This window comes from Accipiter gentilis, chromosome 16 (assembly GCF_929443795.1).
Source record: "Accipiter gentilis chromosome 16, bAccGen1.1, whole genome shotgun sequence".
Taxonomy (NCBI): Eukaryota; Metazoa; Chordata; class Aves; order Accipitriformes; family Accipitridae; genus Astur; species Astur gentilis.
Window position 1 is genome coordinate 7,836,662 of NC_064895.1, and position 27,530 is coordinate 7,864,191.

At 40.0% G+C, this 27,530-nt stretch overlaps 1 protein-coding gene across 4 annotated transcripts in view; it reads right to left on the minus strand.

The window, feature by feature from the left end:
- Nucleotides 1–27,530, minus strand: part of ARHGEF10 (Rho guanine nucleotide exchange factor 10) — a 119,153-nt gene that overhangs the window by 68,490 nt on the left and 23,133 nt on the right. For 2 of the 4 annotated variants that reach the window (XM_049818615.1, XM_049818614.1), the window contains 11 exons: nucleotides 19,209–19,379; nucleotides 17,582–17,872; nucleotides 16,320–16,383; nucleotides 15,051–15,130; nucleotides 13,876–13,932; nucleotides 11,061–11,224; nucleotides 7,726–7,842; nucleotides 6,369–6,483; nucleotides 4,356–4,468; nucleotides 668–745; nucleotides 242–421 (listed from right to left, as the gene is read on the minus strand). In XM_049818615.1, the coding sequence (XP_049674572.1) occupies nucleotides 242–421; nucleotides 668–745; nucleotides 4,356–4,468; nucleotides 6,369–6,483; nucleotides 7,726–7,842; nucleotides 11,061–11,224; nucleotides 13,876–13,932; nucleotides 15,051–15,130; nucleotides 16,320–16,383; nucleotides 17,582–17,872; nucleotides 19,209–19,379 (1,430 nt within the window). The remainder of the gene's footprint in view (nucleotides 1–241; nucleotides 422–667; nucleotides 746–4,355; nucleotides 4,469–6,368; nucleotides 6,484–7,725; nucleotides 7,843–11,060; nucleotides 11,225–13,875; nucleotides 13,933–15,050; nucleotides 15,131–16,319; nucleotides 16,384–17,581; nucleotides 17,873–19,208; nucleotides 19,380–27,530) is intronic. The other 2 variants (XM_049818616.1, XM_049818617.1) reach the window with 2 other exon arrangements.

The following is a 27,530-nucleotide window of genomic DNA, read 5'->3' on the forward strand; positions in this document are numbered from 1 at the left end:
ATGTCTGAAAGCTTGATCAAAGCCTGAAAATTTTGCCCACGATCTTTTCACATTTGCCAACCAAGCCGAAGACATGTGTTGATGTCAGTTTTCTTACCAGGATGGTACATACATACTCTGACAGTTGCCATAGGCATTGGAGAATACGGGAATAAAGTGGCCAAGTTAGACAGAAAGATACGGAGATGAAATAACAAGGCTAAAATAAAAACAGATTATCTGTTCAGATGCATTTGCTTACTGAAGCAACAAAGACATCACCAATCATTTCAACAGAGTCCCACTCAGATACACGACTCGCCAGCGCAATCTGAAACATTGAATGGCACTGAAGAATTTCCTTAATTCGATAAAAGACCATTTTGAGTTTTCTTTCACTCAACAATTTTGGTTCCATATCTGAAAGGGGCTTCTCATATTGCTGTGGACGGAAAAAAATAATCCATAAATAGATTTAAGGAAACAAACAAACAAAAAAAAGAGTCTTCTACAAGCACAAAAAAACCAACTTATGTAACAGTATACACACAAAAACTCTCTAAGCATTTGGCATGAAGCATCTGTAGCAAAATCTATTTGAGCCATACTACAGATTGTTTAAGGATTTGAATATTTTTCAAATTTACAAATTATAAAATGCAAAAGATATTAGGTTAGATTAAGGTACCTCCAGGATTCTTTTGAGAGCATCCACGTAATTCTTCTCACTGTCAACTACAGAGCCCAAAATATACCTTCTCACAACCTGTTGAAGAAACAAAGTTTTGTCTGAAGCTCTAATCAGGTAACGTTCATCATAGTTGGGAATGCTGATGATAGAATTCTCACATTAACAAAACACGAGAAACACAGATTTCAATATTGGAACTGCAATAAAATAATACTGTACCTTTTCAAAAGTAATTAAATTTACTATTACTCTGGAATTATTTATTTTAAAGAACACAACAGTTACTGTATCTATACCTGTAATCTTTGCTGACTGTTGCAATTGCAAGCATTACTTTTGAAACTTGTCTTTTAATTTTAGATGTATAAATTTAAGCATTAATATAAATAATAACAGGTATAAGATGATGTTGGCTACTTTGGTGAATTGCTGCAACAAAATAGTAACCAGTTTTCAAAATCAGTCTTCAAGACTAACTTTCTTTTTTTAATGTGTTTTATAAATTTATTAGGAGTAACCTGAAGAACAAATAAGCAAACATTAATTGCCTTTTTAAGGTAAGGCCATATAAACTGTACCACTGAGAAAGTATCTAAGCAAGTCAGCATTCTTTTTTGGGCATTACCACGCATAAGTGAAAACCCATCTGATCTGTATTCATACACACTGACAGTTGTAAGAGCTTCAGGAAATGCTACCATATTTCATGTTTACAAACTACAGGATATTTATCACACCTCCTTCTCCACCTCCTGCTTCTGTAATTCAGCCAAAACACACTTTGTATTCATGTGCAGGTGACATGACAGGAAGTACTGGGGAGCAGCTCTGGTTTAAAATTAAAACTTCTTACTGTTACGGATTAGATTTCTTGCAGGTTTTAAGCACTTGTTTTCACCCAAATCCATTTCCTAATCCAGCTCATCGCAGGGCTTTCAAAAGCGCGACTCTCAGGGAGAAGACAGCACAAGGGCAGGATCAAACTACTTCCCACAACTACAGGGGAAGGCAAAACTGCTTCTTTTGCTATTTTAAGCTAGCCTAAATGACCACGAGCCTCACATCTCAGAGTTGCTTCTCTCTGCTCCTGATCCCCACAGTCTCCTGCCTCCTCTGCCATGGCTGCCTTTAATTCTCCACACTTGTATTTTGCATTATTAAGTTAAATGCAGGTCATGCGAGGATTTTCTTTCATGGACTGGCTTTTCAAAGGAAGACTTCAAAATTTTTTGAGGCCTTGCCTAAAGATACATGAGGTAAAATTAGTTGTGTCTAATTTTTGTTTAGAACAGATTTAGCAGTGTCTTATTTGGCATGCATCAGCTGCTCTAGTAAAGGATACTAACTCTACGTTTAGTCACAGTTCATTCTTCTGAAAAGAATAAACATCTGCAGCAAATTTTATTTTCAGGCTCTATTATACACAAAATAGATACTTAGTAGTGCCGACAGGTTACTGCAATAGATACACACAACTTACAAGAAGCCTGCATGCAAGTTCAACTCAATTAAATTCACATTTTTGCTCCTAACAGTTGCATGCAAACAACTTATGGTAAGAATTCAGGTGCCAGTATCAAAATGAAGCAAAAGCTGTCAGGACTGAGACCCAACCCAGGACATAGGACTTAAACAGGCACCAGGTTTTAAACAAAAGCTATCGTGCCACCTGCTGTTTAAAACAAGCACATCCACAAAGTCGGCTCCTTCGTGGCACGGCCTGCTGCACCCCCCCAATTTTGGCATCGCCTCCGACCGTGGGCTGCAGCCGGTGTCCGGACCGTACACGAAGGCATTACACACCACGGGCCCCGCATCGCTCCCGGGGGACACCGCGAACGCTGCCCACCCGCCCGACGCTGCGCCACGCGCTACAACCTTCTTCTGAGCACCGTGCCCTCCTCGCCCGTTTTCCACCCACCTTCTAGCTCACCCATACAAACTACATCTCACCTATACGGCTACACGGGTCCTTCGGCAGACTGCCGAAAGCCTTGCTAGAGCAGAGGTAGATGACAGCCTCTGCTCTCCTCTGTCTGCAAGCCAGACATCTTAAAGGGACTTAAGCTGGTCAGGCACAAATGGATGCTGGTCCATCTATGCCGACTGTTCCCCATCACCCTCCTGTCCTTCCAAACCCAGAAGCAGCTCCCAGGGGCATTTGCTCCATCACCTTTGCAGGGACTGAGGTGAGGCCAGTCTGGATCCTCCTTCTTGCTCTTCTTGAGGATGAGGGTGTGACATTTACCTTCTTCCAGTCTTCTGATCACTGTGATCTTAGACGACAGATAAAGGCCTTACCCTCAGCACCCTCAAATCCGCCCCACCTGGTCCCACGGATACCCGTATGTCCAGCTGGCCTTGGTACCCGAAACTGCAGGTAATGCTTCACCCCAGCAGGACCTGCCTCCGGGCTCAGGGGCTTTGGTGGCCCGAGGACAAACCTCACCAGGAAAAGCTGAGGGAAAGGTGGCACTGCGTACCTCCATCTTTTCAGGGCCCTTTGTCACTGGGTCCCTGCCCCATCAAGCAGCAGACCCTTATTTTTCTTAGCCTTCCTTTTGCTGCCGATGTACGTAGAAGAAACCTTCCATTGTTGCCCTTCACACCTCACTAGCTCCAGCTGAGCTTGGCTTTCCTGACTCCGCTCCTGCCCACTTGGGCAGTTCCTCCTGGGTGGATAAGCAACATACATCATGACCTACACAACAATTTCTAGTTAGCTCCAAACTAAGAGCACTCTATTTTTCAAAAAAAGGATACATTTCTTTTTAATTACCTACAATAAAACCGAGTGAAACTCTCAAACCCCTATTTGGAAAGAAGGAAAAGACAGCATTCAGACTGATGCTGAGATCTTCCATTATAATGAAACCTTACAGTAACGTACCACAGTTCGGTAGTTGCACTGTTACAAGATTAGCGTTTCACTGTGCTAAATGCTTTAGAAAAATAAACCTCACCAAGCAAACAACAAAAAAAAAACTTATACCACTCTCCTCAACTGCCCCTTAATTTGTTTTTTTCCTCATTTTCTGAAGGTACTGATCAACTCCTGACTTGACACCATAAGAAGCTAAAAACTCTCATATAGTTATTACTTGTCATAACAATACAGCAACATGAACCCACAGGATTTATTTTCAGCCAAAATTTCTAACTGATGCCGAATTCATTGTTTTTTGAAGTGGTTTCCACAGTGACTATAGAGTTTGAGGTGGAGAACAGCAAAATATACTCTTCTGTAGACTTGACTTTACTGGGGACAAGGTTTTTTTAAACAGGAGGAACCTTAAGATTCAGATAGCATACAGGATATTCTCTACATTTAAAATAGAAATCCTGGAGCAATGTCTTCTGACTCAGTAAAAACGTTTAAACTCTTTTCTGTTCCACTCAAAACCACCACATTTAGTTTAAGTGTTCAGATAGTGAAACCATATAATTATTATAGATAATTTTATAATGCAAAACAGCATTTTGTATCTCTGGCTGAATTCAGGACTGATGCAACTATATGCACACATACCAATTTTCAGAAAACTATTTAATAAGTTCTCAATTTGATGTCCACTTAATTTATATTAAACACCGATATATTTGAAGAACGAGGCACCTGGGAGGCATTGATGTACAGCAAAAGGGGAGGAAAAAGAGGCAGATCTTATTTCCAAAAGCCTACTACCTGCTGCTGTGATAATCCTTCAGGCATGGGAGTCATAATTGCTTCTGTATGCATACAGTCCACATCAATAAATAAATTTAGCTCTTCTTCTTCCAGACATGATGATCTATGATCTACAGATAATTGAATAACCAAAATGTCAACTTTTACCACATGTAAATTGAAAGAAAAAAAAAAGCAAAAGATACTATCATCCAAGCACAGTAATTATACAGCAGTCTTATTTTCACTTACCAAACAAAAGAAATTTCCCAGCACTTCTGTACACCTGTGAAATCACATAAATACCACCACCAATAGGCACTCTATTACAGAACATCTTTCAAAGGTACCTCAAAATCCTAAAATCCACACAGCAGAAGACAGCCTATGCATTTTTTGCTTGACCTCTACTCCCTCTTCACAGCCAGAAGAACAGGGCTGTCCGGAGTGCAGGCCATGACAACTAGGGTTAAAACACTGCAGCTTCAGGGCCAGCAGTTTTAAAATAAATGACCTCTGGGAAGAAATTAAACACACCTGTAATATGATTCAGCTTAAAAAAATTCCATACACTCTTCCATAACGGAACTAAAGTAAGTAGCCAAATGTACCAAGATGTTGACTTTCATCAGAAATGAGAGTGAGGGATTCTGCATTGCTCCCTACATACCAATTTTATGCAAGAAGCACCACCAAAGTGCAGTGATAGGTGGCAGTACGAAGCCAGCCAAACAAGCAGACATGAGCAAAGGAGAGAAAGAAAGAACATTATGAGAAACTGTGTCTTAGAATAAAAAGGGAAGGGAAGCAGATCTGTGAGCTGGGAGGAATTCATGAGTTTATCTGACAAATTCGTCACTAGCTCCCTGATTTGGTAAGTGGCTAAGGGATTAAACTGTCCACAGATATCCTGTGTCTGCTACCTAACCTCTAGAAACGCAAGGATGAATGCCAGGTCCACTATAACGCTGCCGGGCTGAAGCAGATCACCCTTCTCCTGTGAAACAGCAGGAAGTTGAGGATACATTTTTGATCACTAAAGTGTGTGCAAATAACTCTCTATTTTCTCTCTGTGAATTAGGTAAGCTCAGAAGCAGTTAAGAGGCTGTGACAGGGACATAAGATGTGTCCTGGTCCTTACAGATAAGGATGCAGCTTTATGCTAGCTTGCTCACTAAAAATGTCTTGTTCAGTCTTGTGGTTTTAGCTTCCTAAAACTGTAGTTTTATAAGCTCTGAAGTAATAACCATTCAATTAGTTGGGCAGAAACTTGAACAGAAAGAAATACTATCTCTCAGACTTATCCTGAAGAAGAAATGAGTTTGTATTCAGTTACTACCCCCTGCCTCTCGCAAAAATTAACTGTGGACTGCTGCTGCTCAGCTGCTGCTGAGGCTCATGACAGAGGGCTGACATTTGCTCTTAACTAGAGAAAGAACACAAATACTTTTAGCTCTTTGATTTTAGACCACTTCCTGTTTTCCCAATCCAAACTCAGCTTTCATCAAAAATCACCGAACTGTGATAAAGCAGAACAATCTCTTCCCTTGCTTCTACTCTTAAGCATGGAAAGTGTTTGTTATCCCTTGGCCATGACAAACGTTTTAAATAGTCAACTATCACTCTACTGAAAACCATGTCCTAACAGCAGACTTTCCTGACATGCAGGAATTACCCGATGGAGGGATCTGAACAAACTTAGTACCTCAATGTAATTTCCATACTCCCACATACCAGCACCTGGATAGCATCTATGACACTGTTTGGTGGGATTTTTTGTTGTTGTTGCTTTTAAGTGGACCCTTTTCTGTGGTCCTCAGGTCATTCAGGTTCTTGGCCCAACCCTAAAACTACCCAAGATGCATTGACCATACTGTCATCTGAACTGAGTATTATACCATAATTTATTGATCTAAAGCTGATTTCATGCATCCAGTACTCAGCTCCCAGTACAAAAACCTGCTAGGCTATTCACTTCCTTTCTCAGAAATTACTAGAGAGAGTTACAAACACGGTATAATTGGCACATACCTTGAGAAATAAAAGATTTTGTTCTAATGAAAGAACGACCCTTTTTCACAGCTGCTTTTGTCTTTTCAAGCCCATCTTTGGTACCTTCTCTAGCAGCTCTCATAAGCTTTTGCATCTGTAAGATAAAAAAACACAGTCTGCGTGTTCAGTGAGTAACAGGAACATGTTTGAGCATACCATGCAGAACACTTTTGATGAAAATATCTTTATAAAGAACACTGTCAAGTAGTTTAGGCTATAAATATAGCCCAAAGTCAAAGGAATATATAGTAAGTACACAGATCCATCAAAGCTCAGATCTGAGCACCTGTACTTTTTTCTTTAAAAAAAAAATAATCAAACCCTGAGAAAGGGACTTACTTCATGGCAATATTGTATGCAAGCCTAAAATAGCAGAAATGCTTAAGAACCCTTCTGCATCAAACGTCTGAACTCAAAATAGCCTCAAATGCTTTTCACATAATATAATAAACACTATGAAGAGGTCATTAACAGCCAGGGTTCTTGTCCATCTTCCAATGTCCCACTAACTCTGCCAAAGTATTTTTGACCTAAAGATAATCCCCTAGACTCAGTTCTGTATTAACTATATTCTTAAATAAACACTGTTTTGCAGAATATGTTACAACTAATAATTTCATTAATTGAAGAAATAAGTTGATTTAATTAAGAATCTCATAATTTTATAGTACACATACTACGGCAAAAAGAAATTTCATTAAAAAAAATAAAAATGGAGCGTTGTTTTGCTAGGAAATGCTTATTTAAAAAAACACTTTGTACTTTTGCTTTCCCAAAATGCCACCAAGGCAAAAAAAATCCCCACTACTGTCAGAGCTGTGCTGACATCATCAGCGACACCAGAACACAAACAAAGCTGTCTTGCTGTAATCAGGCAATTTCTTGGTTTGAGACGAAGCTTTTAGCAAAACCCCAGCCTTTTCATACTGGCTGCATTCAGAACAGAGAGCAGGGAGATTCTGACTCCCGCAATTTGATCCCGCGTTGCTGGAGCACCAGGGCCAGGCCAGCCCTGCAGAGCTCACCCGGGTCTCAGAGAGGCGCCGGGGCTGCACTCCTGGCTCCCACGCTGGGATAAGGGCACCAGTCAGCAGGGAAGGACAATGCTCTATCTCACCTTCTGAAACTGTTACCGTTAAAAATAAGCATGAGAAAAGGGCCTCAACAAAGTACTTTTAAGACAAACTGCATAGTAACAATCCAGCACATTTAGAATTCATTTCGTGCAAATTATTGTCCGCTTTTTCAAGTAATTATTGAAAGAAAAAGACAACATTGTCTGGGTTGGAATAGCAATAATTTAAACATAGCTAGTTACAAAAATCAACTACACTACCTTCAGCTCATGTTTTTGCTTTAGTTGCTGAATCTCTACCGCTCCCACAGTGTTTGCCATCAAATCTTTCATCTTTTTTTCATAATGCTCCTTTAAACGCGTTAGGTCATGGGAAAGCTACGGTGTATAAAAAGACACAATCTTTTCAAAAAGCCTGTAGTGCAAACTTCGTGCTAAAGTACTCGCGTATATCATGCATGTTGCCCCATCTGCCTACCGATACACAGACAACTGAGGGAAAATTATCATTTAGGGAAGCTCCAACCTGACAAATGGCCCATCACTCCTGTGCATCGCTGAACTTTCTGAAACTCAGCCAGGCACCTTTCTGCTACGCTGGCAACTGTGTAAAGAGAGGGGCAAAGTCACTTAGGCTAAGCTAACTGTGTATTAACTATATTGTGCACATCTCTTATAAACTGTATGGAAACAATGCATCAGCTTTAACCACCAGCATCATTCGTTGGAGCACAAATCCTAGCGAGTATATTTCTGAGTACCCTTCAATACAGTGAATCAGAACAATTCTCAAAGGCTGAAGAACCTGTGGAGGCTGCTGGCACCTGAGAAGATGGAGATCGACAGTGCCAATGAGTCAGGTAAGGAGACACTAACAGGGGAGGATGCGCGCAGTCTTGTAATTTCCACATGCATCTATCAGTCTCATCATATGACCATGGGTATAACCATCTCGTACATGAATTTATCCATTTCCAAGGTAAGGAGAAGATTGCAGACAAACGCTCTGCAATACTAATTAACATTTGTGAAACATTTTGAGAATGCCAGATAAAAGAGGTTAAAATGTAACCAGAAAAAAAAAAAAAATATTTGATGCACCCTATAATAGAAGTCCAATGGAAAAACCCTCAGCTTGATGTCAACAGAGTTATTCGGCAGGATATGAAAGCATCAGGAAAGAGAAGGCCTACTGAGTCGAAAATGAAGGGACAGGTCTAGCATTTAGCTCCACGAAGCTGGGTCAGGATGCGATTACCTCCAGCATGATGATTCTAGCATTACAGCAGTATAATTAAGAACAGCATCTGGTTCACAGACTAGGAATATCTAATAGCACAAAAACCTTCCAGTCTTAAATAAATAAATAAAATAATAATCAAGAATCATAATGAAAACATGACTTTGGGGGAAGTCATAATAGCATTTAAAATTAAAAATCCCACCTCCAACCTTCCCATACTTTGGAATGGACACTAAAGATAATAAGCAAAGCAAGTCCCTCACACGCTTTGAAAGGCTACAGAAGGAGATGTGCTGGGAAAATACTGTTACATCCATCACAAGACCTGAGGAGAAGTGAGAGTTAGTGTAAGGAATGGATACAGAAAAAAGGTATAAAGTGGAGTGATTTCTACCTGTGTTGAAGTGCTGGTGTAGGGAGCGTTGGGGTTTTTTTTGTTTTGGTTGGTCGGTTGGGGTTTTGGGGGTTTTTGTTTGTTTGTTTTAATTTCAGGAATCCTAAAGTTTCTGTCTTTCCTCATGCTCTGCCAAACCCCTTCTCTAGTTTCCTGACTTCTCTACCTCCCAGTAACCCATCCAGGTACAGCAGCCTCTCTGACTTCTCCGTCCACCAACTAATGTGTCCCTAGACTCCTAATCCCCATCCTCACACAGCAATTCTCAAAACCTTTCGTCACAGGCCTGGGAAAGCCAGCTGCAGAGCAGTACCCCCAAGCATGCCTTTCTCCTCCCACCACCCTTGCTCACTCTGCGCCTGATCCTGGCACCACCACTCTCAACCCACTGCCAACAGTTTCCTGTGACAGATCGAAGTATACTTGTTAAGTGTTTAAAAAACAGCTTTAAACCTTGCTTTGTGCACATGTGTAAATAGACAACTATGACTATGGCCAAAGCTGAAGCTACAGACAACAGAAAAACATTAAAAAAAGAAACGAACAAACCAGCAGCCATATTAAGATCTACACAATGACATGCAAAGGCATTTCCTAGTCTCTTCCAAAGGTATTTAAAAAACAAACAAACAAAAAAACCCCAAAACCAAACCCCATACATTAAAGAACTCCCCAGAACGAAACAGCTGCAATAGCTTAAACTTGTTCTAGTCGGGACAAAGCCACAACAAAACCAGAGGATGAGCACTCAGCTTAAAGTGCTGATTTGGGTGGGCTCAAGTCTTGCAGTGAATTGCTCGCTCCCTGATTTCCAAAGGACGGGCAGCAAGGATGGAGGTGAGGGGAGAGCTGATAATGTGTTCTGGGAGAAAGCACAGACAGTGAGGCTTTTATTCTCAAGATAAGAAACTTGCAAAATGAAAATAAGGGTCTCATGGAAGAACACCCTGGCCGCTACCTCTACATCCTCCAGCCGCGGGGTGCTGGAGCAGCTAACGGTACACGCAGTAGTGAAGTGGCTCTTGGGGGTCTATCCCTAGCCAGCACACACTGGGGGGCCCCAAGGCTTCTGCAGTGACTTCAGGCACTGAACCCAACCCTGCCCGTCCCCACTGTGCCCCGCACCCCCGTCCTCCAAGCGCTCAGAGCGGGGAATCGGCAGCGGGAAGCTGCCCGCGTCCCAGGCAAGCCTTCCCTCTCACAGACAGGGCACAAGGGCAGAAGGAGAGGAGCCAAAGCAGCGAGAGCACGGGAGGGAGCCCAGGGCTCCTCCCGACGTGCAGACAGACGCAGCGAGGGCAGGCACCCACGCCATCGGTGCGCTCCTGCCTCCCGCGGCACGGATGCAGCCAAAGATGCTAGACCAGATACGTGACACAGCTGGATCATTTTCATCACCCCACCTCTCGTCTCCCCTTAATAAATGGTACACTTCTCCGATGACAAAAATCTCTTATTTGGGTTTTTTTTTAAGCTCAGTCACCTTCAAACAACCAAAGTGGTACAGATCTAAGACAGAAAGGTAGGGAACACTGGTGAACAGTTTTGTGCCTTTTGAGCACCTGAAGGATCCCAAAACTTCAAGTCTTGTCAGGCTTACCCCCATTTGCTCTTCACATTATTTTCCACACTCATTTACCACTTACACTAATCCGGCAGCTGCAAAAGAGGAAAAGGTGAAGAACTGTCCACAAGCAAAAATAATCTTTTTAAATTTTGCTTTTATCCAATTTGAGTTTTTTCTTTTTTTAAGGAGTTTCCGTTTAATATTTTCATCTTTTCTTTTCCCTGTTACATTTTGCTGCCGACTGTCTCACTCCCACACTGATTCAGGTCTCCTTTAAAAAGATGCTGTTGGCATTTGAAACTGGATTGAGGAGAAGGGAAATACAGGTGAGAAAGGCAAGTGTTGGAAATCAGGATAACCTCAATAACTGAGCAGCACTGCAGGATACATACATGTCTCTTGTGGTTGCCTCGCAAAAAGGAGCTGGGAATTCCATTTTTACACTCAGAATCACTCTGTTCTTCATAGCTTTCAAACTCACTTGAACTCCACCCGTATTCCAACGAGCTGTTTCCACCATCATCGCCATTTTCAACATCATCATAAATCATCTCCTCTGCAAGAATTAAACCAAAATAAAAAAACCTACACTGAAATTTCTGTTTGTTTAAACACCAAAAAAAATTGTTCAGGATGTACTATAAAGAACTCTACAGACTTTTGTATGCACATTTTAAAATGTGAATTAAATCCAATATTCAAACAGCCAAAGTGGGTGGTCTTTGTTGAAACAGAGTACTAAAAGATAACAGTGTTACGGGTACCCACCATGATCCTTTTAACAACATGCCCTACTCAAACTACACTGTTATGTCCAAATCCCACAACATGTTTTAGAAGAAATTCAAAGGAAGTTCAAACTGTAGCTATGAACACACGTCTGCACTGAGAAGAAGCGTGCTTCCATTTGCAAGCTTGCCATTTGGCCCTAGAAACATTTTCATCATCGGCTCAAATGACAAATGCTAAAACATTGCAAGAATCAAATGAAAGTGTCACTACTTCAAGCAGAACAGATCAGACCAAAGTAGCAATAAACATATTACACTATGGTATTTTATGACTTGTCATTCTTGAAACTCCACCAGGAGTCTCCCATATCTGCAGGTTACCTTGCCCATAATCTAGTCTAAGAGCTTGAAGTATTAACCTTTTCAAGATACAGAAAGCTATATTGCAAAGGCTGACCAAAGTATCACCTGTTAAAGACACAGGTCTTTTCGTTGGCACAAATGTCAAGTACAACAAACTGACTTAAAACAAAATGGAAAATGTTTAGTGCCGACTACTTATCAGGAAATAGGCATGCACTCTACATGCAGCATCATTTGTCATTAGAAGTAGAGAAGTGTGGACACTTCTGTCAAGGATCTCTATTGTCAGAAGTTATAACGCAGCATTTAAAACTCTCTCATATTAAATTCAGTAAACAAAAGCTGTGCTTTCATTTTAAGATTGAAGTTTTATTTAAATTGAGAAAAAAATATGTACTCGAAAGAAAAGCTGACATTATACACATCGGTTTAAGCCCTGGATTCCGTGATTTAAAAACTACATTTTGACCAATAATACTATTTTAATGTTAAAATTAAATTATTTACAATTAACACAGAGGAATCTCCTCTAATTTAGAAGAATCAAATTTTAAGAATTTTTTTTTTAAACCTCACAAGGTTTAAAAAGACATCAAGACTGTCCTTAAAATATATTTACTGAAGAAGACATTTTAGTGGTAATCTAGCTCAATGAATAATTTAAGAGAATCATCATAGTCAAAATAAGTCAAGACTTATACAAGTAAAACTTTTGCAGTGGCAAACATTAGGGCAGGATTTACTTAGTGATTTGGTGGACATATCTTGCTAATGTAGACTGAGCTCTGACCGTGACTTTTTTGGAATAGTTGTGTCTCCCTGACAAAATATACAAATAGTAAACATTAAGATCATGAATGTACAAAGATGAAATTTCCCTCTTTCTACCTATTTTCTCGGAATCTTTCCATGTCTTTGGGGACAAAGAGAAAGCCAAACTTTTAATTAATGTCTCCTAGATTAAGCTGAAAATTCTGACCAAGAGTTTGCTCCGCATCCCACATCCCTCCCCAGCTCAGCCTCCTGGCCTTGGTGTTTGTGTTTCCTGACTGAGCAGTGACAGCGCAAAGATGTCCCTGACCAGAGCAGCAGAGTCCACTGAGTGACCTTCCGGTAATAAAAGTATTCAAGTCATGAATGTAACATAATACTTCCAAATAATAAATGAAACACATTTCAGTAATAATTTGTGATACACCTTGCCTGAACACTACTAACAACAAGAAATGAAAATGTTACAGCTGTAAAGGTAAACATGGTATTTACGCAAGAAAGCTTAAGTGTTTTCTTGAATCATTTAACAGCTTCAGTATCAAACACCTACACCCTCTGAGAGCCATGACAAGTAGATGCTGAGTTCCTAATAAGCCGATCCTCTCAAACACTAAATCAGCTAGTAGCAACCAATCTTTAAGCACAGTCTTCACTATAACCAAAAACCACAAAACAAATCTGAGTGAGAATTCACTGAAATAAGCTTCTATTGCCCTAGCTACACCACTCTCAGTAAAGGTAAAATCTTGGCTCCAGCAACTACTTTTAAGATCTGTTCTGCCCCTTCCAAACATGGTCACACCATCAGGAGCTGGACCACTCCAAAGCTGAAATAAAACTTTTCTGTAGAGTCACAGTCAGGATGGTAAACAGCTGCTCTGAATCTCCTATTCCATCTGTCAAGTATTTTTATGTTGAAGGGGGACTTTCAAGAAAAGAGCAAGTCTCTGCATAACCACAACAATGAAGATTTATCATACATTATTTAACTATTTAAACCACTCTTTTTCTACCTACCTTGCCTTGTTTAGGTCACTATAGCTACAACAGCCAACAGTGTAAATCTCTAATATACAGAATATTCAGACATTTGGGACAGTTTCTATAGAATAAAACAGAATTCAGCTTTTGAGAAGAGCAGTGCAGGAGACCTGCTGAGATAAAGTCTTTCAAAAGTTAGTTTAATTCTGAACTTTGTAAGACCTACCAGTTATTGACACAGTGTTAACCCCATTTACATATATTTTAGGTATTTAGTGAACGTATCTATTCACTATACATGCACATAATTCTATATTACACTGCTTTCAATGTGGGCTGTATTACAAAGACCTCAAACCTGGTTCAGAGTCTGAATTTTCTCTTGGAACATCATCGTAAATTACTTCATCTGGATCTAAAAGCAAAACAGAAAAAAAATGAGAACCCTCTAATATTTGAATGGGACCAATAAACAGTGTTTAAGAGACATTTGGACAATGCCCTTAGCACTTGGGTTAGCTTTTGGTCAGCCCTGAAGTGGTCATGCAGTTGAACTAGATGATCATTGTAGGTCCCTTCCAACTGAAATATTCTATTCTTAAAGAATTGTTGTTATATTGGCACATATAAATACAATGGAGATATGACTCATTCTCCACTAGCATTTTGCTAGTACATCTAATCATCATTCAAATAATGCAATAATGCACAAAACCAGTATAAGGTATTTGTGAAATTTCAGTTTTATCTGCATTGTTTATGATGACCTTTGGTAGCCTGAAAACAGAAATCCACTTCAATAGCCAACATTTCTCTCTCCTTTTTACAGCACTATGGTATGATCTGTGCTTGTCAAGCGCTGCTCATTGCCTTATTAAATGGCTGTAGAGCAGCTGTAAGACATTTTTAAAAAAAGAATGAAAACAAAATAATGTAATGATCATTGTAGTACATTGAGAGGCAGAACGAGAATGCAAATTCTTCAGTCCCTCCAAGTGACATGTAAGATGAACCTCCAGCCCAGTGGGAACATCTGAGAACACGCAGGATAACCTGTCCTCAAATGACACGGTCTGTTCTGGTTTAAAATGCAGCTGCCAACCAAGGCACACACCAAGAAAAAGTGGTAATTCCTTTCCTTCCAACTTCTCCAAGAACTTATTTGCCAATTACTGCATGAGAAGAACAATTTCATATACAGCCACAGAGCAGACTCTGAACTGGAGCAAATTTCTACCGCACACATGCTGATGGAGCCAAATTATTTCCTTAAGGCATTAACAAATTACTCCACAGACTCCAAAAAGCACTCCATAGAAAAGTGAATGCTTATTCTAAAATACGCAATTTTATTACACTGCTGAATGTTTTAACTGGTATAACTTGGTTCTGGAACATATATGAAAAAATACAATAAAAATGAACATGGACATTCCCGTAAAATACATACGTGCATACAGATACACACATACTGCTGAACACAACTTAAAACTGACCTTCTATACTTGTACTTTAGTGCTCACTAATACTTACTTTCCATCCATGCTGTATTTGCAGGATCTGCAACCCACTTGGCCAGAGCATCATCCTCTCTCTTGGCCTGGTTATCTTCACTTGAAAAAAAGGCCACAAAATAAAAGCATTAAAAGCTACACCACATGTTTTTAAACAATTGTGAAGACAAGACAATAAACAACTTGCTGCCTTCCAGTTCCCACTCCGAGGCTGCTGATTAGTCAAAAATGCTGCCTCAGTATGTAATTAGGAGATTAGTAATCTATTCTATTTAACAGCGTGACAATTTTAGTCAAAAAATTGAAAACACTTCCCTTCCAATCTTAAGAAATATTTTGCTTTTGAGTTCTTCTACCAGACACAGAAAACCCTCTCTTAGAAAGCAGTGAAGTGAGAGCTGCTCTTTCACTGTAAATTAGACTAAAGATGTTCTGGGCTGTATCAGGAGTCATCAGCCTTGACAAGGCTGTTATCCTCCTCTGGTTGGTACTGCTGAGGCTGAACTTGCAGCAGCACATCCAGTTTTGGCTTCCCGGCACTGCCTTTCTACAGAGTTGTGGAGAAATTGAAGCCACCTATAGAGAGATGTGGAGAAACTGAAGTCGGGGACTAAAGGACATGGCCTACAAGGAACGAGGTGGCAGACATGGAGCTTATTTAGTCTGGTGAAAAGGATGCTATGGGGTGATCCAACAGCAACTACAACTATCTGAAAGAGAGATACTGAGGTGATGGAGTTGGTTTGGGGTTTTTTGTTTGGGTTTCTTTTGGAGTTTTGGGGGGCTAGTTTTTTTCAGTGCCAGATGATACACAAGGGGGAACGGTCAAGAAACTGCACACTGGAAAATTTGGTTTGGACATCAGGGGAAAAAAAAATTCAAAGGGTAGTACAGCAGGGAAGACTGCTCAGGAAAGCTGCAGCATTTCCATCCCTGGAGGTTTTCAAAAGTTCAGCCATCAAGGCCATGGCTGATCTAATGGTGTGTTGGCAGTGGTCCTGCTGAAAGCAGCAGGCTAGACTACATGACCTCCAGCAGCCTGTTGCAGGTGACATTGTTAGGACTATAAAAATTAAACCTAGTTCCTTCAAAAGTGTCATGCATGGTTATACACACAAGACCTCAACCAGTGCTGAATTTGGTGCACAATCAGAGTTACTGAGTTAAGAAAATGAAAATAAACAAACATGGAAGTATCACACATGAAAAATAAAATATTTATCAAATGTAAGGTTTCTTAGGAATTAAGGGTTTACAGATCATTAAAACATGCTGAACTGGCAATCACCTATTTTGAGGCTCCTCTGAGTTTACCGAATTATGACATTCTTCAGTTGCTGACTGCGTACCTGCTAATTAGAGGGGAGGGGGGGGAAAAAATCACCAAAATGCTTGGAATAAAATGTCAGTATGATTAAAATGGTACATTTTAACATAAGAAACTGATTTTACTAGTTAATTGCTAATGAATAATCTACTTCTATACAATATTTTTATTCTTAAACACATCCCAAAAAATGTAGTTTCTTCACACTATCCATTTTTGCAAATGAAAGAATTCAGAGACACAAGAATCTGGTATAAGAGCTGTTAAGAGGAAATTACATTGTCTTATGCATTTAATTCTAATCTCTCAAACATATATTCCTCTACAGGTAATAACAACCACACAAACATTTGCCTTTACTTGCCAATATTCCTAATGGTGGTAGACAGCAAAGGCTGCAAAAAAAAAAAAGCATCACAGTACATGGAATTACAGTAGAATTGCTGTATAGCTAAAGAATAGTATATTCAAAACACAAGAAAGAAAAAAAAAAGGCAGGACATGCGGAGCTTTCTGTTCCTCCTGCTTTCTTGACATTAAGCTGTCAGCTTTGCCAATTCTGGTTACAAAATGGGGGACTGTTCCTGTTACTGTAATAATTCATAGTTATTTCCCTTTCAAGTTTCCTCTTCTGTCTTAAAATTGTACTAAAGGACAAACAGAATTCATCAAATCATCAAGGAAAAAAATCCCACAGCAACTATAAATCCACAAGGATTGGGAAATAAACAAACAAACAAAGTACATATAGAAAAGGTAAAAGGGACAGGAACTCTGCCAGGACCTAGGTAAAACATGACAAGGTATGAGAAGAAACCATTTGGCTTGAACACTGAACTATGGCTCTGGAAATTATTTCATGACATTAAAAAGGAATTAGCATTAATCATTATTAATGGCAAGATAAGACAGGAGTCCTCCCTTGTACTATATGTACATACTTGATACTTAGGTACATACTTGAGATACTTAGGCATCACAATCCTAGTATGGCAAACAGAGTCTGATAGGAACTTTTTTTTTAAATAAACTGACATTTTTCTTCTGAGTCTGACAAGAAATTTTAGTTCATACCGCAGGATAGAGTTGGTTTTCTATTTTGACACAAAATCTCCCACACACATCCAGGCTGAGTGCTACACAAGCATTTATAAAACGGCACAGCTACCTGAAATTAAACAAGGATTCACCTTCAAATAAAGTAAGATGCATAAATACAGTACCTTCTTCATCTACAGAAACACTGCGTATTATGACAGGACTGGAGTATGCTGGCAGTATCAAAGGTAAATTAGATGGCACAGCATAGCCGCAGGGCACAGGAACAGAATATCCACCGGACAAGTTTGGACTTGGACATTCATCTTGAGGACTTGGTTCTGGTGATGGGGATGGATCCTTGTCTTGGATTGGTGAAATATTTATGACCGAGTAGGGATTTACTTTGGCTGGAGTGCCTTCCGCAGCAGGTTCTGATATTTGTAGCTTCTCACTGTTTTCTAAATTATCGGCCTCTTTAGTCGAAAATTTAAACAAAAAATATAAAGTTTTATTTTTCATACTTCTTCAAGCTGCTTAATACTGCTTTTTGCTTGTATGCAAAACACTGACAAGAACCTTACTATACAAGTTGCTTACAATCTATGACTCATAAAATTCCCACACAGTAGTGCTATCCTTCCTATTTCACAGATGAGGAATGCAACGGCGGCAAAACAAGCTTGGTTACAAGGATGCCTATGGAAAAAAACAATAACTGGATTCTAAATCCTGAATAGGATTTCTGACAAGTAGCCAGGGTCTTCTTTTGCTTATCATAAGCACATGGCTCAAAACAGCCTTAAACCTTGAAGGTTAAAATCTGGATTCTAGATTAATTTGGATCTTAGAAACACAAATACAAGAAACATTTTAGGAATAGCCATGAGGAGAGAAAAAGTTCACTGGAGGGACACTCCTCAAAGAACAGTCCTGAAAATGCTCTGTTAAGAAAAGGGGAAAGAAAACTTTCCAATTTCTCCTCTTTGAAAAGAAATTATTCTTTGTTACACAAAGCTTGTAGTATCTCTTGAGACAAGCTGATGTATAGCAGAACCAAAGGCCCCTCCAAAGCGAGCTGCAGAAATGCATCCCAAACCATCAAAAGCTTTTGAGCTCCAAGTACAACTTCAGAAAAGGGTAAGCAAGGAACAAACTTTCACAGAAAGATGGTGTTTAAGTTCCAGGCTGTCAAACTGCATTACCACTTGAAGAGTTATCTATTTTTAATTGCCATGAGCACAATGACTCCGCTTACGAAAGGAAATTGGTTCAAAGTCAGCAAAATCAGCTGTTGTCGATTTGAGCAGAATACAGCTATTTCCAGACTACACCTCAGCACTGGGAACATCTGCATGTGTTGTAACAAATGTTTTAATGTTTAATAAAATAAAACTTCTGTTTATGAACAAAATGCATACGTTTAGATGCCATTTATTTTTATGCACATCATCCTGAGATCAGCAAGCAGCAAGCTTAGCTGTGAAAGCAGCTTATCTCAAGCCATCCACCTGCCATTAGAGCTGCAAAGGGCATAAAATTTTCCTGTAGCATAGCACTGTAACTGAAACCAATCCATTGCTTTGGACGTCACACTTGGATGGGAAACCTCACAGGAATTACATGGGATGGTCATTTGCCTTGTCAAATCTACCATGAGTGTAACTAGCAGGAATATTCAAAACACTTGTATGGTATTTCCATGGAAACCCCTTTTTACAAGTATTTTTACTGCATTGTCAAGAAAAGGGATCCTATAATCAGTCTTGACTATTTAGCCTAGTGGAGGCACAGCCCGACAGGCTGACTTACCTGTGGCATTAGCCTCTTGGTGCTCTATGTTACTTCCAGGACCAGCAGGAGGTGGGAGAAGGGCTTGCCTGTCTGCTTCTGGTATCTCATCTCCACTGTCAAAGTCAAACTGTTCTCCCTCATCCTCCTCTTCATTGTTCATACCTGTGGCTTTTGGTTCATGCTCTAGAACTGTACAGAAAGACACACTTTTGGTTGTTTGCTCTTAATAATAATTTCACAGGACCCGCAAGTGTTCCACATTACGAATGAAGCTTACACAATGAACCCTTAGATTTTTAGGTTACTGGAATAGAACAAAAGCTCCTTGACACGTTGATGACCTCGTGCAGTTTTCAATAAATCCTTTAGTGCAAACAATGAAATTACTTGGAAAGCAATTAAGAAGTGATAATGCAAATATCCTCACTTTTGTCATAATGAACCAAAACCAAAATATTTGTAGGAAAACACTTAAGTAGCTGATTCTTTAAACCAGATAAATTCACAGATTATTTGTACAGGGACTTTGGGACTTTATAACTCCATGTAATTTTTCCTTTCTAACTCAAACTTCTAAGTCTATTCTTTCTTAACAGTGTCAAAATGCCAGTGACAGTAACTTTCTTCACACGCACTGTGAGAGACCAGCAGATTGGTCTTCCTGCTCCAATCTGAGATGGTTTTAAACCAGTGACCTTATGCAACACGCTGCTAGCCCTAGTACCGCACACAAGGTGCGCTCTGGTGGAGGTGGGGGGCTGACTTCTCAGTTCTTACCTTTGAAGTAATGGCTGAAATAATTACACCCCAATATGGACAGGAAGTGGGAGCGTGAGGGTTTTTTTCTGTCTTTGCTCGTGAAGACCCCGCAGCACGGATTTGGCACTGTACACGGGGCTGGGGAGGGGGAGCAGGAAGAAGTGCCAGGCAGTTTGCCTCCCTGCTATTGTTCTTACCCATAGGAGCCTGGAGAACCCACGAAGGTTTAAACCCCCTCACTGCCTTACCGACCGCTGTTTTTGCCATGCATTCACATGACAAGAAGCTGCCTACAGCATCCAAAGCTTCTGTCAGACGCTGCACAGAGGAGCCATAGCCAGAGCAGCTGCAAGGGGGGATGCCCAAACCCACCATCCTCCTCCCTCCTTCCAGAAGCCATCACTGCAGCTCCCCCAAACGAAAGGGCTTCGTCCCTCCCTCCCTAGACCTGCCTTAGCTGCTCTCCCACCTTCTGGAGCAGAAACTCTTACCAGAGGTCCCCTTGAGGCAGAAATGTCACCTGTGGAAATTTTTTTGGTCCAGCTGACCTTCCTCCCAAGCTCTTCCTCAAACCCATGACCGATACCTAACTTTTACACAGGTGTTCAGCAACATATTTTAAATGTTACAAAAACCCCTCATAACTATAGCTTAAAAATATATACTAAAATAGATAAATATGTAAATACACCAATATGTTATGAAACAATACGTGAAGTTGATAGGGTTCCCCTGTCCCCTCTTCAGGTAACAGTATGAGAAAGTCTCGCAAGGACAATTTGATCTCCTGAGTCATGATGATATTATCAGATTTTCTACCATCCAGGATGCATTTTGTATGTTTATGATAAAACCCACACAAACCACAGCTCTAGACCGCTTTGATTGTCATAGTAATCAGCATTCCTGCCAAGGCTTCTGTTTCTTCAGGCAGGCTGAGCCAGCATATTTTATCACAGCCACAAATAACAAGATCTTTCATGCAGCCTCTCTGCAGGAGAAAAAAGTGAACTAATTGCAAAAATAGTAAGGAACAAAAAAAGAGGGTATCCTGCATTTGTCGTCATGGTTTATGGCTGAGGCAGCAGGACATTTAATTTAATTTTGATGCTTTTTAAAAAGCCTTCTGTATGAAGTCAGCCTTTGGACTAAGGCTTTTAATTTTTGCTTTTGTCCATTAGCAATATTATTTATTTTTTTTCTGAAAGATACAAAAAATCCTGTAGAGCTCTTCCAAGTGATTCAAGACAATCACAGCATTCTTCCCGATTCAGCATCCATCTGACTAGGCTGTACTACTTGCTGCTTAACAGTAATGGGGAAGAGAAGAAAAAGGGGGTGGTGGTGGTGTTTTATTTCTGGTTTTTTTGGTTTCTTCATGGTTTCAGTATGTCTGCGTACTTCAAATTTGGAAAACACAAACCTGTGAAATACTATGCAGAGTGGTTTTTGTGATTACCAGTGTGTGAAGCGTTGGTTAGTCACGCAGGCTAGGCTGATAAGGAGACGGCAGTCACAAGCAGGGTGACAGCCACGTACCCACAACTTCTCACGTACGCGCACTGCTACCTGCCACTCCTCTCGCTGTACTACAGAAGCGACCCACAGCAGCGACCACTTCAAATACCTGCACGTGGTATGGTGGGAGGAGGGGGAAGGTGAGGCTACTGGAATGAGTTGATCCTTTCTGCAGGATTAGGCCACTGGGGCGTTGCTGGAGCAAGGCTCAGCTAAGAGCCACGAACCCATCTGCTCACTGGAAGTGAATTCTGGACATTGGCAAAAGAAAAAGCACGTATGCTTATGAAACGCCCAAGCCACGCAGGGAAACGTCGCGGGAGCAGCAGGCTCCTCTGAGCTTTTGTGGCTGCTAAATTAGGGAGCTTCTGGATCCAAATACTTCCTTGGGGCATATAAAGGTAAGTTAGGTATCAGATGCCTGATAACTCCCTACTCTAGCACGTTTGCACTGATGCAATTCCCCAGGCACTCGGGTCCGGCGCAGTGCCATTTGTCAGAGGCAGACAAGACCCGCCACTGGCAAAAAAAGGTAATTTGAGACACTAAAAGCAAAAGGAATGACTCAGGACCCAGGAGCAAAACCTGGTCAACTGATGCACTCTTCCCCTTCAACATGCCTCCCCATTCCGCCTGAAAAAGCAACCAACTCATATTTTATGATTGTCGGAAGAAATCTTAACATATCAATTGATTTTCTCAACTTCAGTAAAAAAATATAATTGAAGGTGTCACCTAATTTTTTTCTGTAACGGCTGTTAATGGCTGCCCTGTTTCGTTTATTCAGAAACATTTACTTTGCATCATAAATAAAGAAGGCACAGAACCCTGTAACTGGGCACTACAGCCTGGAAAGATCCCCTAAATCACATCACTGATGGGACAGTGGGTTACGATTACAAAACAGACAAAAAAAGGAGAGAAATTCCTTTCTCAGATTACACGTCCTTTAGAAAGGGCAGACTGGAGACAAATATCCTCACTTCAGAGAGCAAGTCTTAAAACTGTATTGCCGCTTTGCATCACTTCTGCAGGTATAAAGATAAACTTTAACCCTTTAAGTGTACTAATCCCTTCAGCCTCATACTTAATAAAAATATTCTCCTTTAAGCTTTTAATCTCAAGGGCATACTATTTCGTTTGACAGAAAAAGTATTTTAATAACAAAAATAAGGGGGTGTGCTTTTCGCTTCAACTGAAGAACTGCTCAGCACTGCAGATAAATACAGATTATGTCATACAATAAAAGACATCTTGAATAACTACAGTTTTGAAAATATGTTCTTTTTCTACAGCTGTGTTATTCAAAACAACACACACACACACACACACACACACAAGCGCAGTTGTGAAGTGCTACAATAAGTTAAGAAGACATATAGCATAGTTCCACTTGGGCTGAATTTGGCTACAAAAACCCACCCCAGATCTTGCAAAATTTCATGCTTATGAAGAAAGCCCCAGTTCCTCCAACCCTTTAACTGTAAATCAAAATGATCAAACCAGAAAATGCATTTCCAGGCAACTGTGCTTGCAGAAAAATAACTGTGGGGCTGAGGAGGTGATTTCCAAAGGCAACCCCCCCCACCTCCAACAATCACATAGAGGACAACTACCTTTTTTTTTTTTAACATAATTTTAAAATGCATTATTTTTTTTGCCAAAGTAATAATCACAGACTGCTTAGGATTACAGACTCTGCCTGGAATTACGTCGAATAATTAAATTAGTTACTGAAAAACCAATTTGCCCTTTCACCACTACTCACATCCTTAACTTTACGCATGCCAAACAGAACAATGAGAATACAATAATTGATTAAACTTTCTCATCTTATGCCAATACCGTTCTGCAGCATTTGCTTTGCAAATGCTTCAGGGAAATTCTTGCATTTCTAAAAATTTCTATTTGGAGTTTTAAAGCATGAAAAAAAATATAATCTGATATAACGGAAAAATTGCCTTCAAGTTAAATTAAGTGTGAAAGTGCGAATTTAGGATTAGAAAAAGGAATATATACTCTCATAACTGTTAGCACAACACATGGATTTATGACTTTTTTCTGTGGTATGTTATTCAGTGAAATGACTTTTTCTTAAGCTCACTTCAAAAACAAGCTAACTTAGGCTGTGTTTACAGAGAGCTGCTGGGGCATAAGCAAATTTAACAATTTTTGGTTGCACTGCCAATTGCAAAGCATTCTTGGCACTATCTGCTGCTTTCCCATTCATTTTCCTCTATTTATTTATAGTTCACTGTAATAGAGCTAAAGAGTTAAAAGAGTGGCATTAATTTTAAAGCTGAGATTAAGCTTGTGAAGCTTCATTAAAAGTTTTCTTCAAAAGTTTATTTTAGAGATACAGAAGTAAGACAAAATAGCTCTGTACTTACTATCAAGTGCACTTTGAACACATTGCAAACACACAGGGGAAAAGAAGGCACCCCAAAACTCTGTCCTCCCTTGCAATCGTGTAAATCAGAGATGATGTTGAAGAAGTCAATTGAGTTTTAACATGGTTTTCCATGGAATAAGGAAGAAAGAAACAGAATCCCAAGCAGGGACAGTTCAGCAGTCTGGAGCATGGTAACAACAAACCTGGAAGCCCTGGACATAAATAGGCATGCTGCCATCAAGAAATATGAATATTTTATGTTAAGTTTTAAGGTTTGAAAAATATCTTTAGAAATCAAAGTAAGGCTTCTGTATAATTAGGAATGTCACCCTTGCAATTAAGTTATAGTCTTAATTTCTTAATTTTTTTTTTTTTTTTTTTTTAATTAAAGTTAGCAGCGAACTACGGAACAAAAAGAAGAAATGCATCTATTATATTTGAAAGAATCCATGACAAAGACTTTTCTAGAGACTGAAGGAAACTATAAATGTGCATGCTCTTAGAAGGGAAAACTATTTTTTTTCCTCCCTCTAACAGTCACCTTTCTTCCAACGCACTTTTTTTTTTTTGGGGGGGGGGGGGAGGGGGGAGGGGAGGATCTACAATGTAATCTCTCTTGTATATTCACTGAATGCCAAATTTTCTTTTTTTTCTAAATGATAAACATTTTTAGTCACTTTTACCATATCACCACCTTACACTGACCAATGAAGAAAACAAGTGTATAATGCTTCAGATGGAAAATATCTAATTACTGTTTAGTGAAAAAAATATTAATATAAATGAACCTAAAGCAGACTGGCAGGAGCTGCTTGTTCTTATTCTAACGTGCAGTTTTAAAACATCTACCTTTTTTACTCAGGTATTTTGGATTGCAACAAGACACTTGGGACTGCATAGACCCACCTTCCTTCAAACTGAACTTCCTACAAGGTCTTGAGTATCTTGACATAAGCAAAACTTTTCAGTAAAAAATACTAAAAAAAGTTTCCTATCTTAGAGTATTTTTAGGTATTATAAAATCTGGTAACTTACAAAGGTTACAAATCAAAGCAAATGACCAGGCATAGCAATCCGAGTGCTTATTACTTAACTGTGATACATTCCAGAGATTTCTCAGATGAGATACACTTGCCTTTTCAAACCCTTATTTCTAAAGGGTTAAAATCTGCCCAGCTCCTTATGTAAGTGCACAAGGCACTAGATAGAAATAAGAAATGGAAGTGTGCACATACCACAAAATAACTGAATTTTTAAAGTTATCATTACTTTTGTGAAACTAGCCATTTGTGCCCAAACATACCATGCTGACTGTGCTCCACGATGAACAAGCTCTTGAGCTGTTCACTTTTTATTTCAGGTGAAATTTCGTAGCAGAGGCTTGGTGTTTGTCAGGAAAGTGAACCTTGTGCTAGGAAACACTCGTGCCTGCAAAAGTTCCCCAATTTGGCCAACTTGTAAACCTTTGGAAAATAACAGTTGATTCATATTCATTCAGCAGGAACTTGCAAAAAGGTTTTAAGAGACTCAGTCACCACTGGACAGCCTCTAGCTTCTCCCAGCTTTTTAGCACTCAGACTGCATTCCTACAGCTAGAAAGCAACATGGTATTTTCTACCCGCTCACATCTCCCACTCGTTACCACTGCTTCTTCGGTATCAGGAGAGAAAAATCAAAGTTAAACCTTCTTTCGTGGTGGTACCCGACTCACGCGTCTCTCTCCTGCCCTTCCCCAAATGACACCTCTCCCGGCACTTGTGCGGGGAGAGGGTCGAGGTGTGCAGAGTGGCTGGCCAGGGCAGGAGGGACCCCCAAGAGGAAGGCTGGCTTTTAGGGACAAGTGCTCCTGCAAACGCTGCCCTTCACCAACACTTCCAAGTCGCAGCGTGACACGTGCCAGCACACCGCCGGCATCCATAAATCAGCTCCTCCTACGGTCACGCAGGTGGAAAGCGTCTATTCTGCTGGGGCAAAGAAAAGTCTAAAGCAAACCCGTGTATGCAAAAAACACAGGGGTGAGCACTCCTTCCCATGGGAAGCAGATCAGAGCTTTCATGCCCCTTTCACTTGCAGTTGTGCTAAGCTGGCGCTGCAGGAAACCCAGGTCCCCGCGGTACAGGCATGCTGCTAATTATACACAGCTCGTGCACACGTCCAAAGCATGACCACAACGTCTGCATTACAAGTCTCTGCGGAAAACAGTTACAAAAAAAACCCCAACAAAATTAAACAGTACACATTCATGCAAAAAGTGCTTCCAGTGATGGAAACAAAAGAAAAACCACATGAATTAACAGGCTCTCCCTGCAAATAAACAACAAAGAAATAAGTAAAAATGGTTCTTTAGTATTTCATAAATAAACACATTACATACTAATTATGTTGTCAAGCATGCACTACAGATATTATTACTCTGGATAAAAAACAAACTCAAAATTGAAGTCAAAAGAATGATGAATCTGGCTGCTCAAGTTTCAGAGAGAGACTGCTAACAGCAGCATGCCTAATACTAAAGAATTTCATTTCTTGAAATAAAGCCCAGATCTGTGGACGCTAGGAAAGATTTACAAATACCAAAAACATTGAACATTACAAACTAATCACAATGCTAAAAATTAGGCTTCAAGTTAGCTTGTTACAAAAAAAAAATCAAAAGTCTAAAATAAAAACATTAGACATTAACTAGACTGTAGCGGCAGCAACACCAGCAGATCTGGACTCCTTTGTAACTCTACAAGATGCTTTTCAGCGCCGGCTATGCAATAATCAGAAAAGCTACTATGTAAAATCAGCATTTTGTGACCATGTACTTCAACTCCCTTTATGCTCGGCACACTGGTGACACTGGTATTGCCTGCCACGGCCAGAAACGTAGACCAAGCCTGGTCCCAAGCAGGTCTTTTCCACCTCAGCACCATATTAGTAGATTCTGCCATTAAAATCTCACCAAGAAATGTTGCCGATGTGCAGCATCGTCCAAGTCCTTAAAAGAAGATGCTGTATGGCGAGTATGTACAGCCATTATAGATCTATATATGATAGATCACTATCTATGCTAAAAAACACCTATCCATATTAGAGGCTATTAGCTTTCCATCAGTATTAAAGGAATACTAGTACACTTAATAGTACCAAGGTTACCAGTCTGAATTAGTATAAATGCCACCAGGCACCTAACATGGGGCATAGCAGTCAAAACACAAAAGCTACCCTACTGTCTGACCTGTCTGTTGGCAGAGATAGGTGCTGATGATGGCTGCGTAGCCAAGCTCAGCATCCGCTATCATGCATACAAACTGCTGAACTCGCCTATAACATCCTGCCAAATGGACAATCCATGCAGGGAATGGGAAATCCAGAGAGCTTTACTAAAACGGAAATCAAACAGCAGAAGGACTACAAAGTCATTGGGAAAATGAAGTATCCAGCTCTGGCAGTGCAGGGATGGAGCATGTTGGCTAATCACAGGATACTAAGGGAAACTTTCTAGGAAATGTAGCTTTCACCACACAGTTGATATATTTGTGAGAAAATAACTACTTTTAAGGAAATTTCCACCAGTGAAAGCAGTCTTGCTTGTTCTTTATTTCTTCACATTTTTTTCCTAGCAGGTATCTTCTATTAACATCTAGTTTTCCAAATAATTACTTTTTACATTGAAGCAATTACTG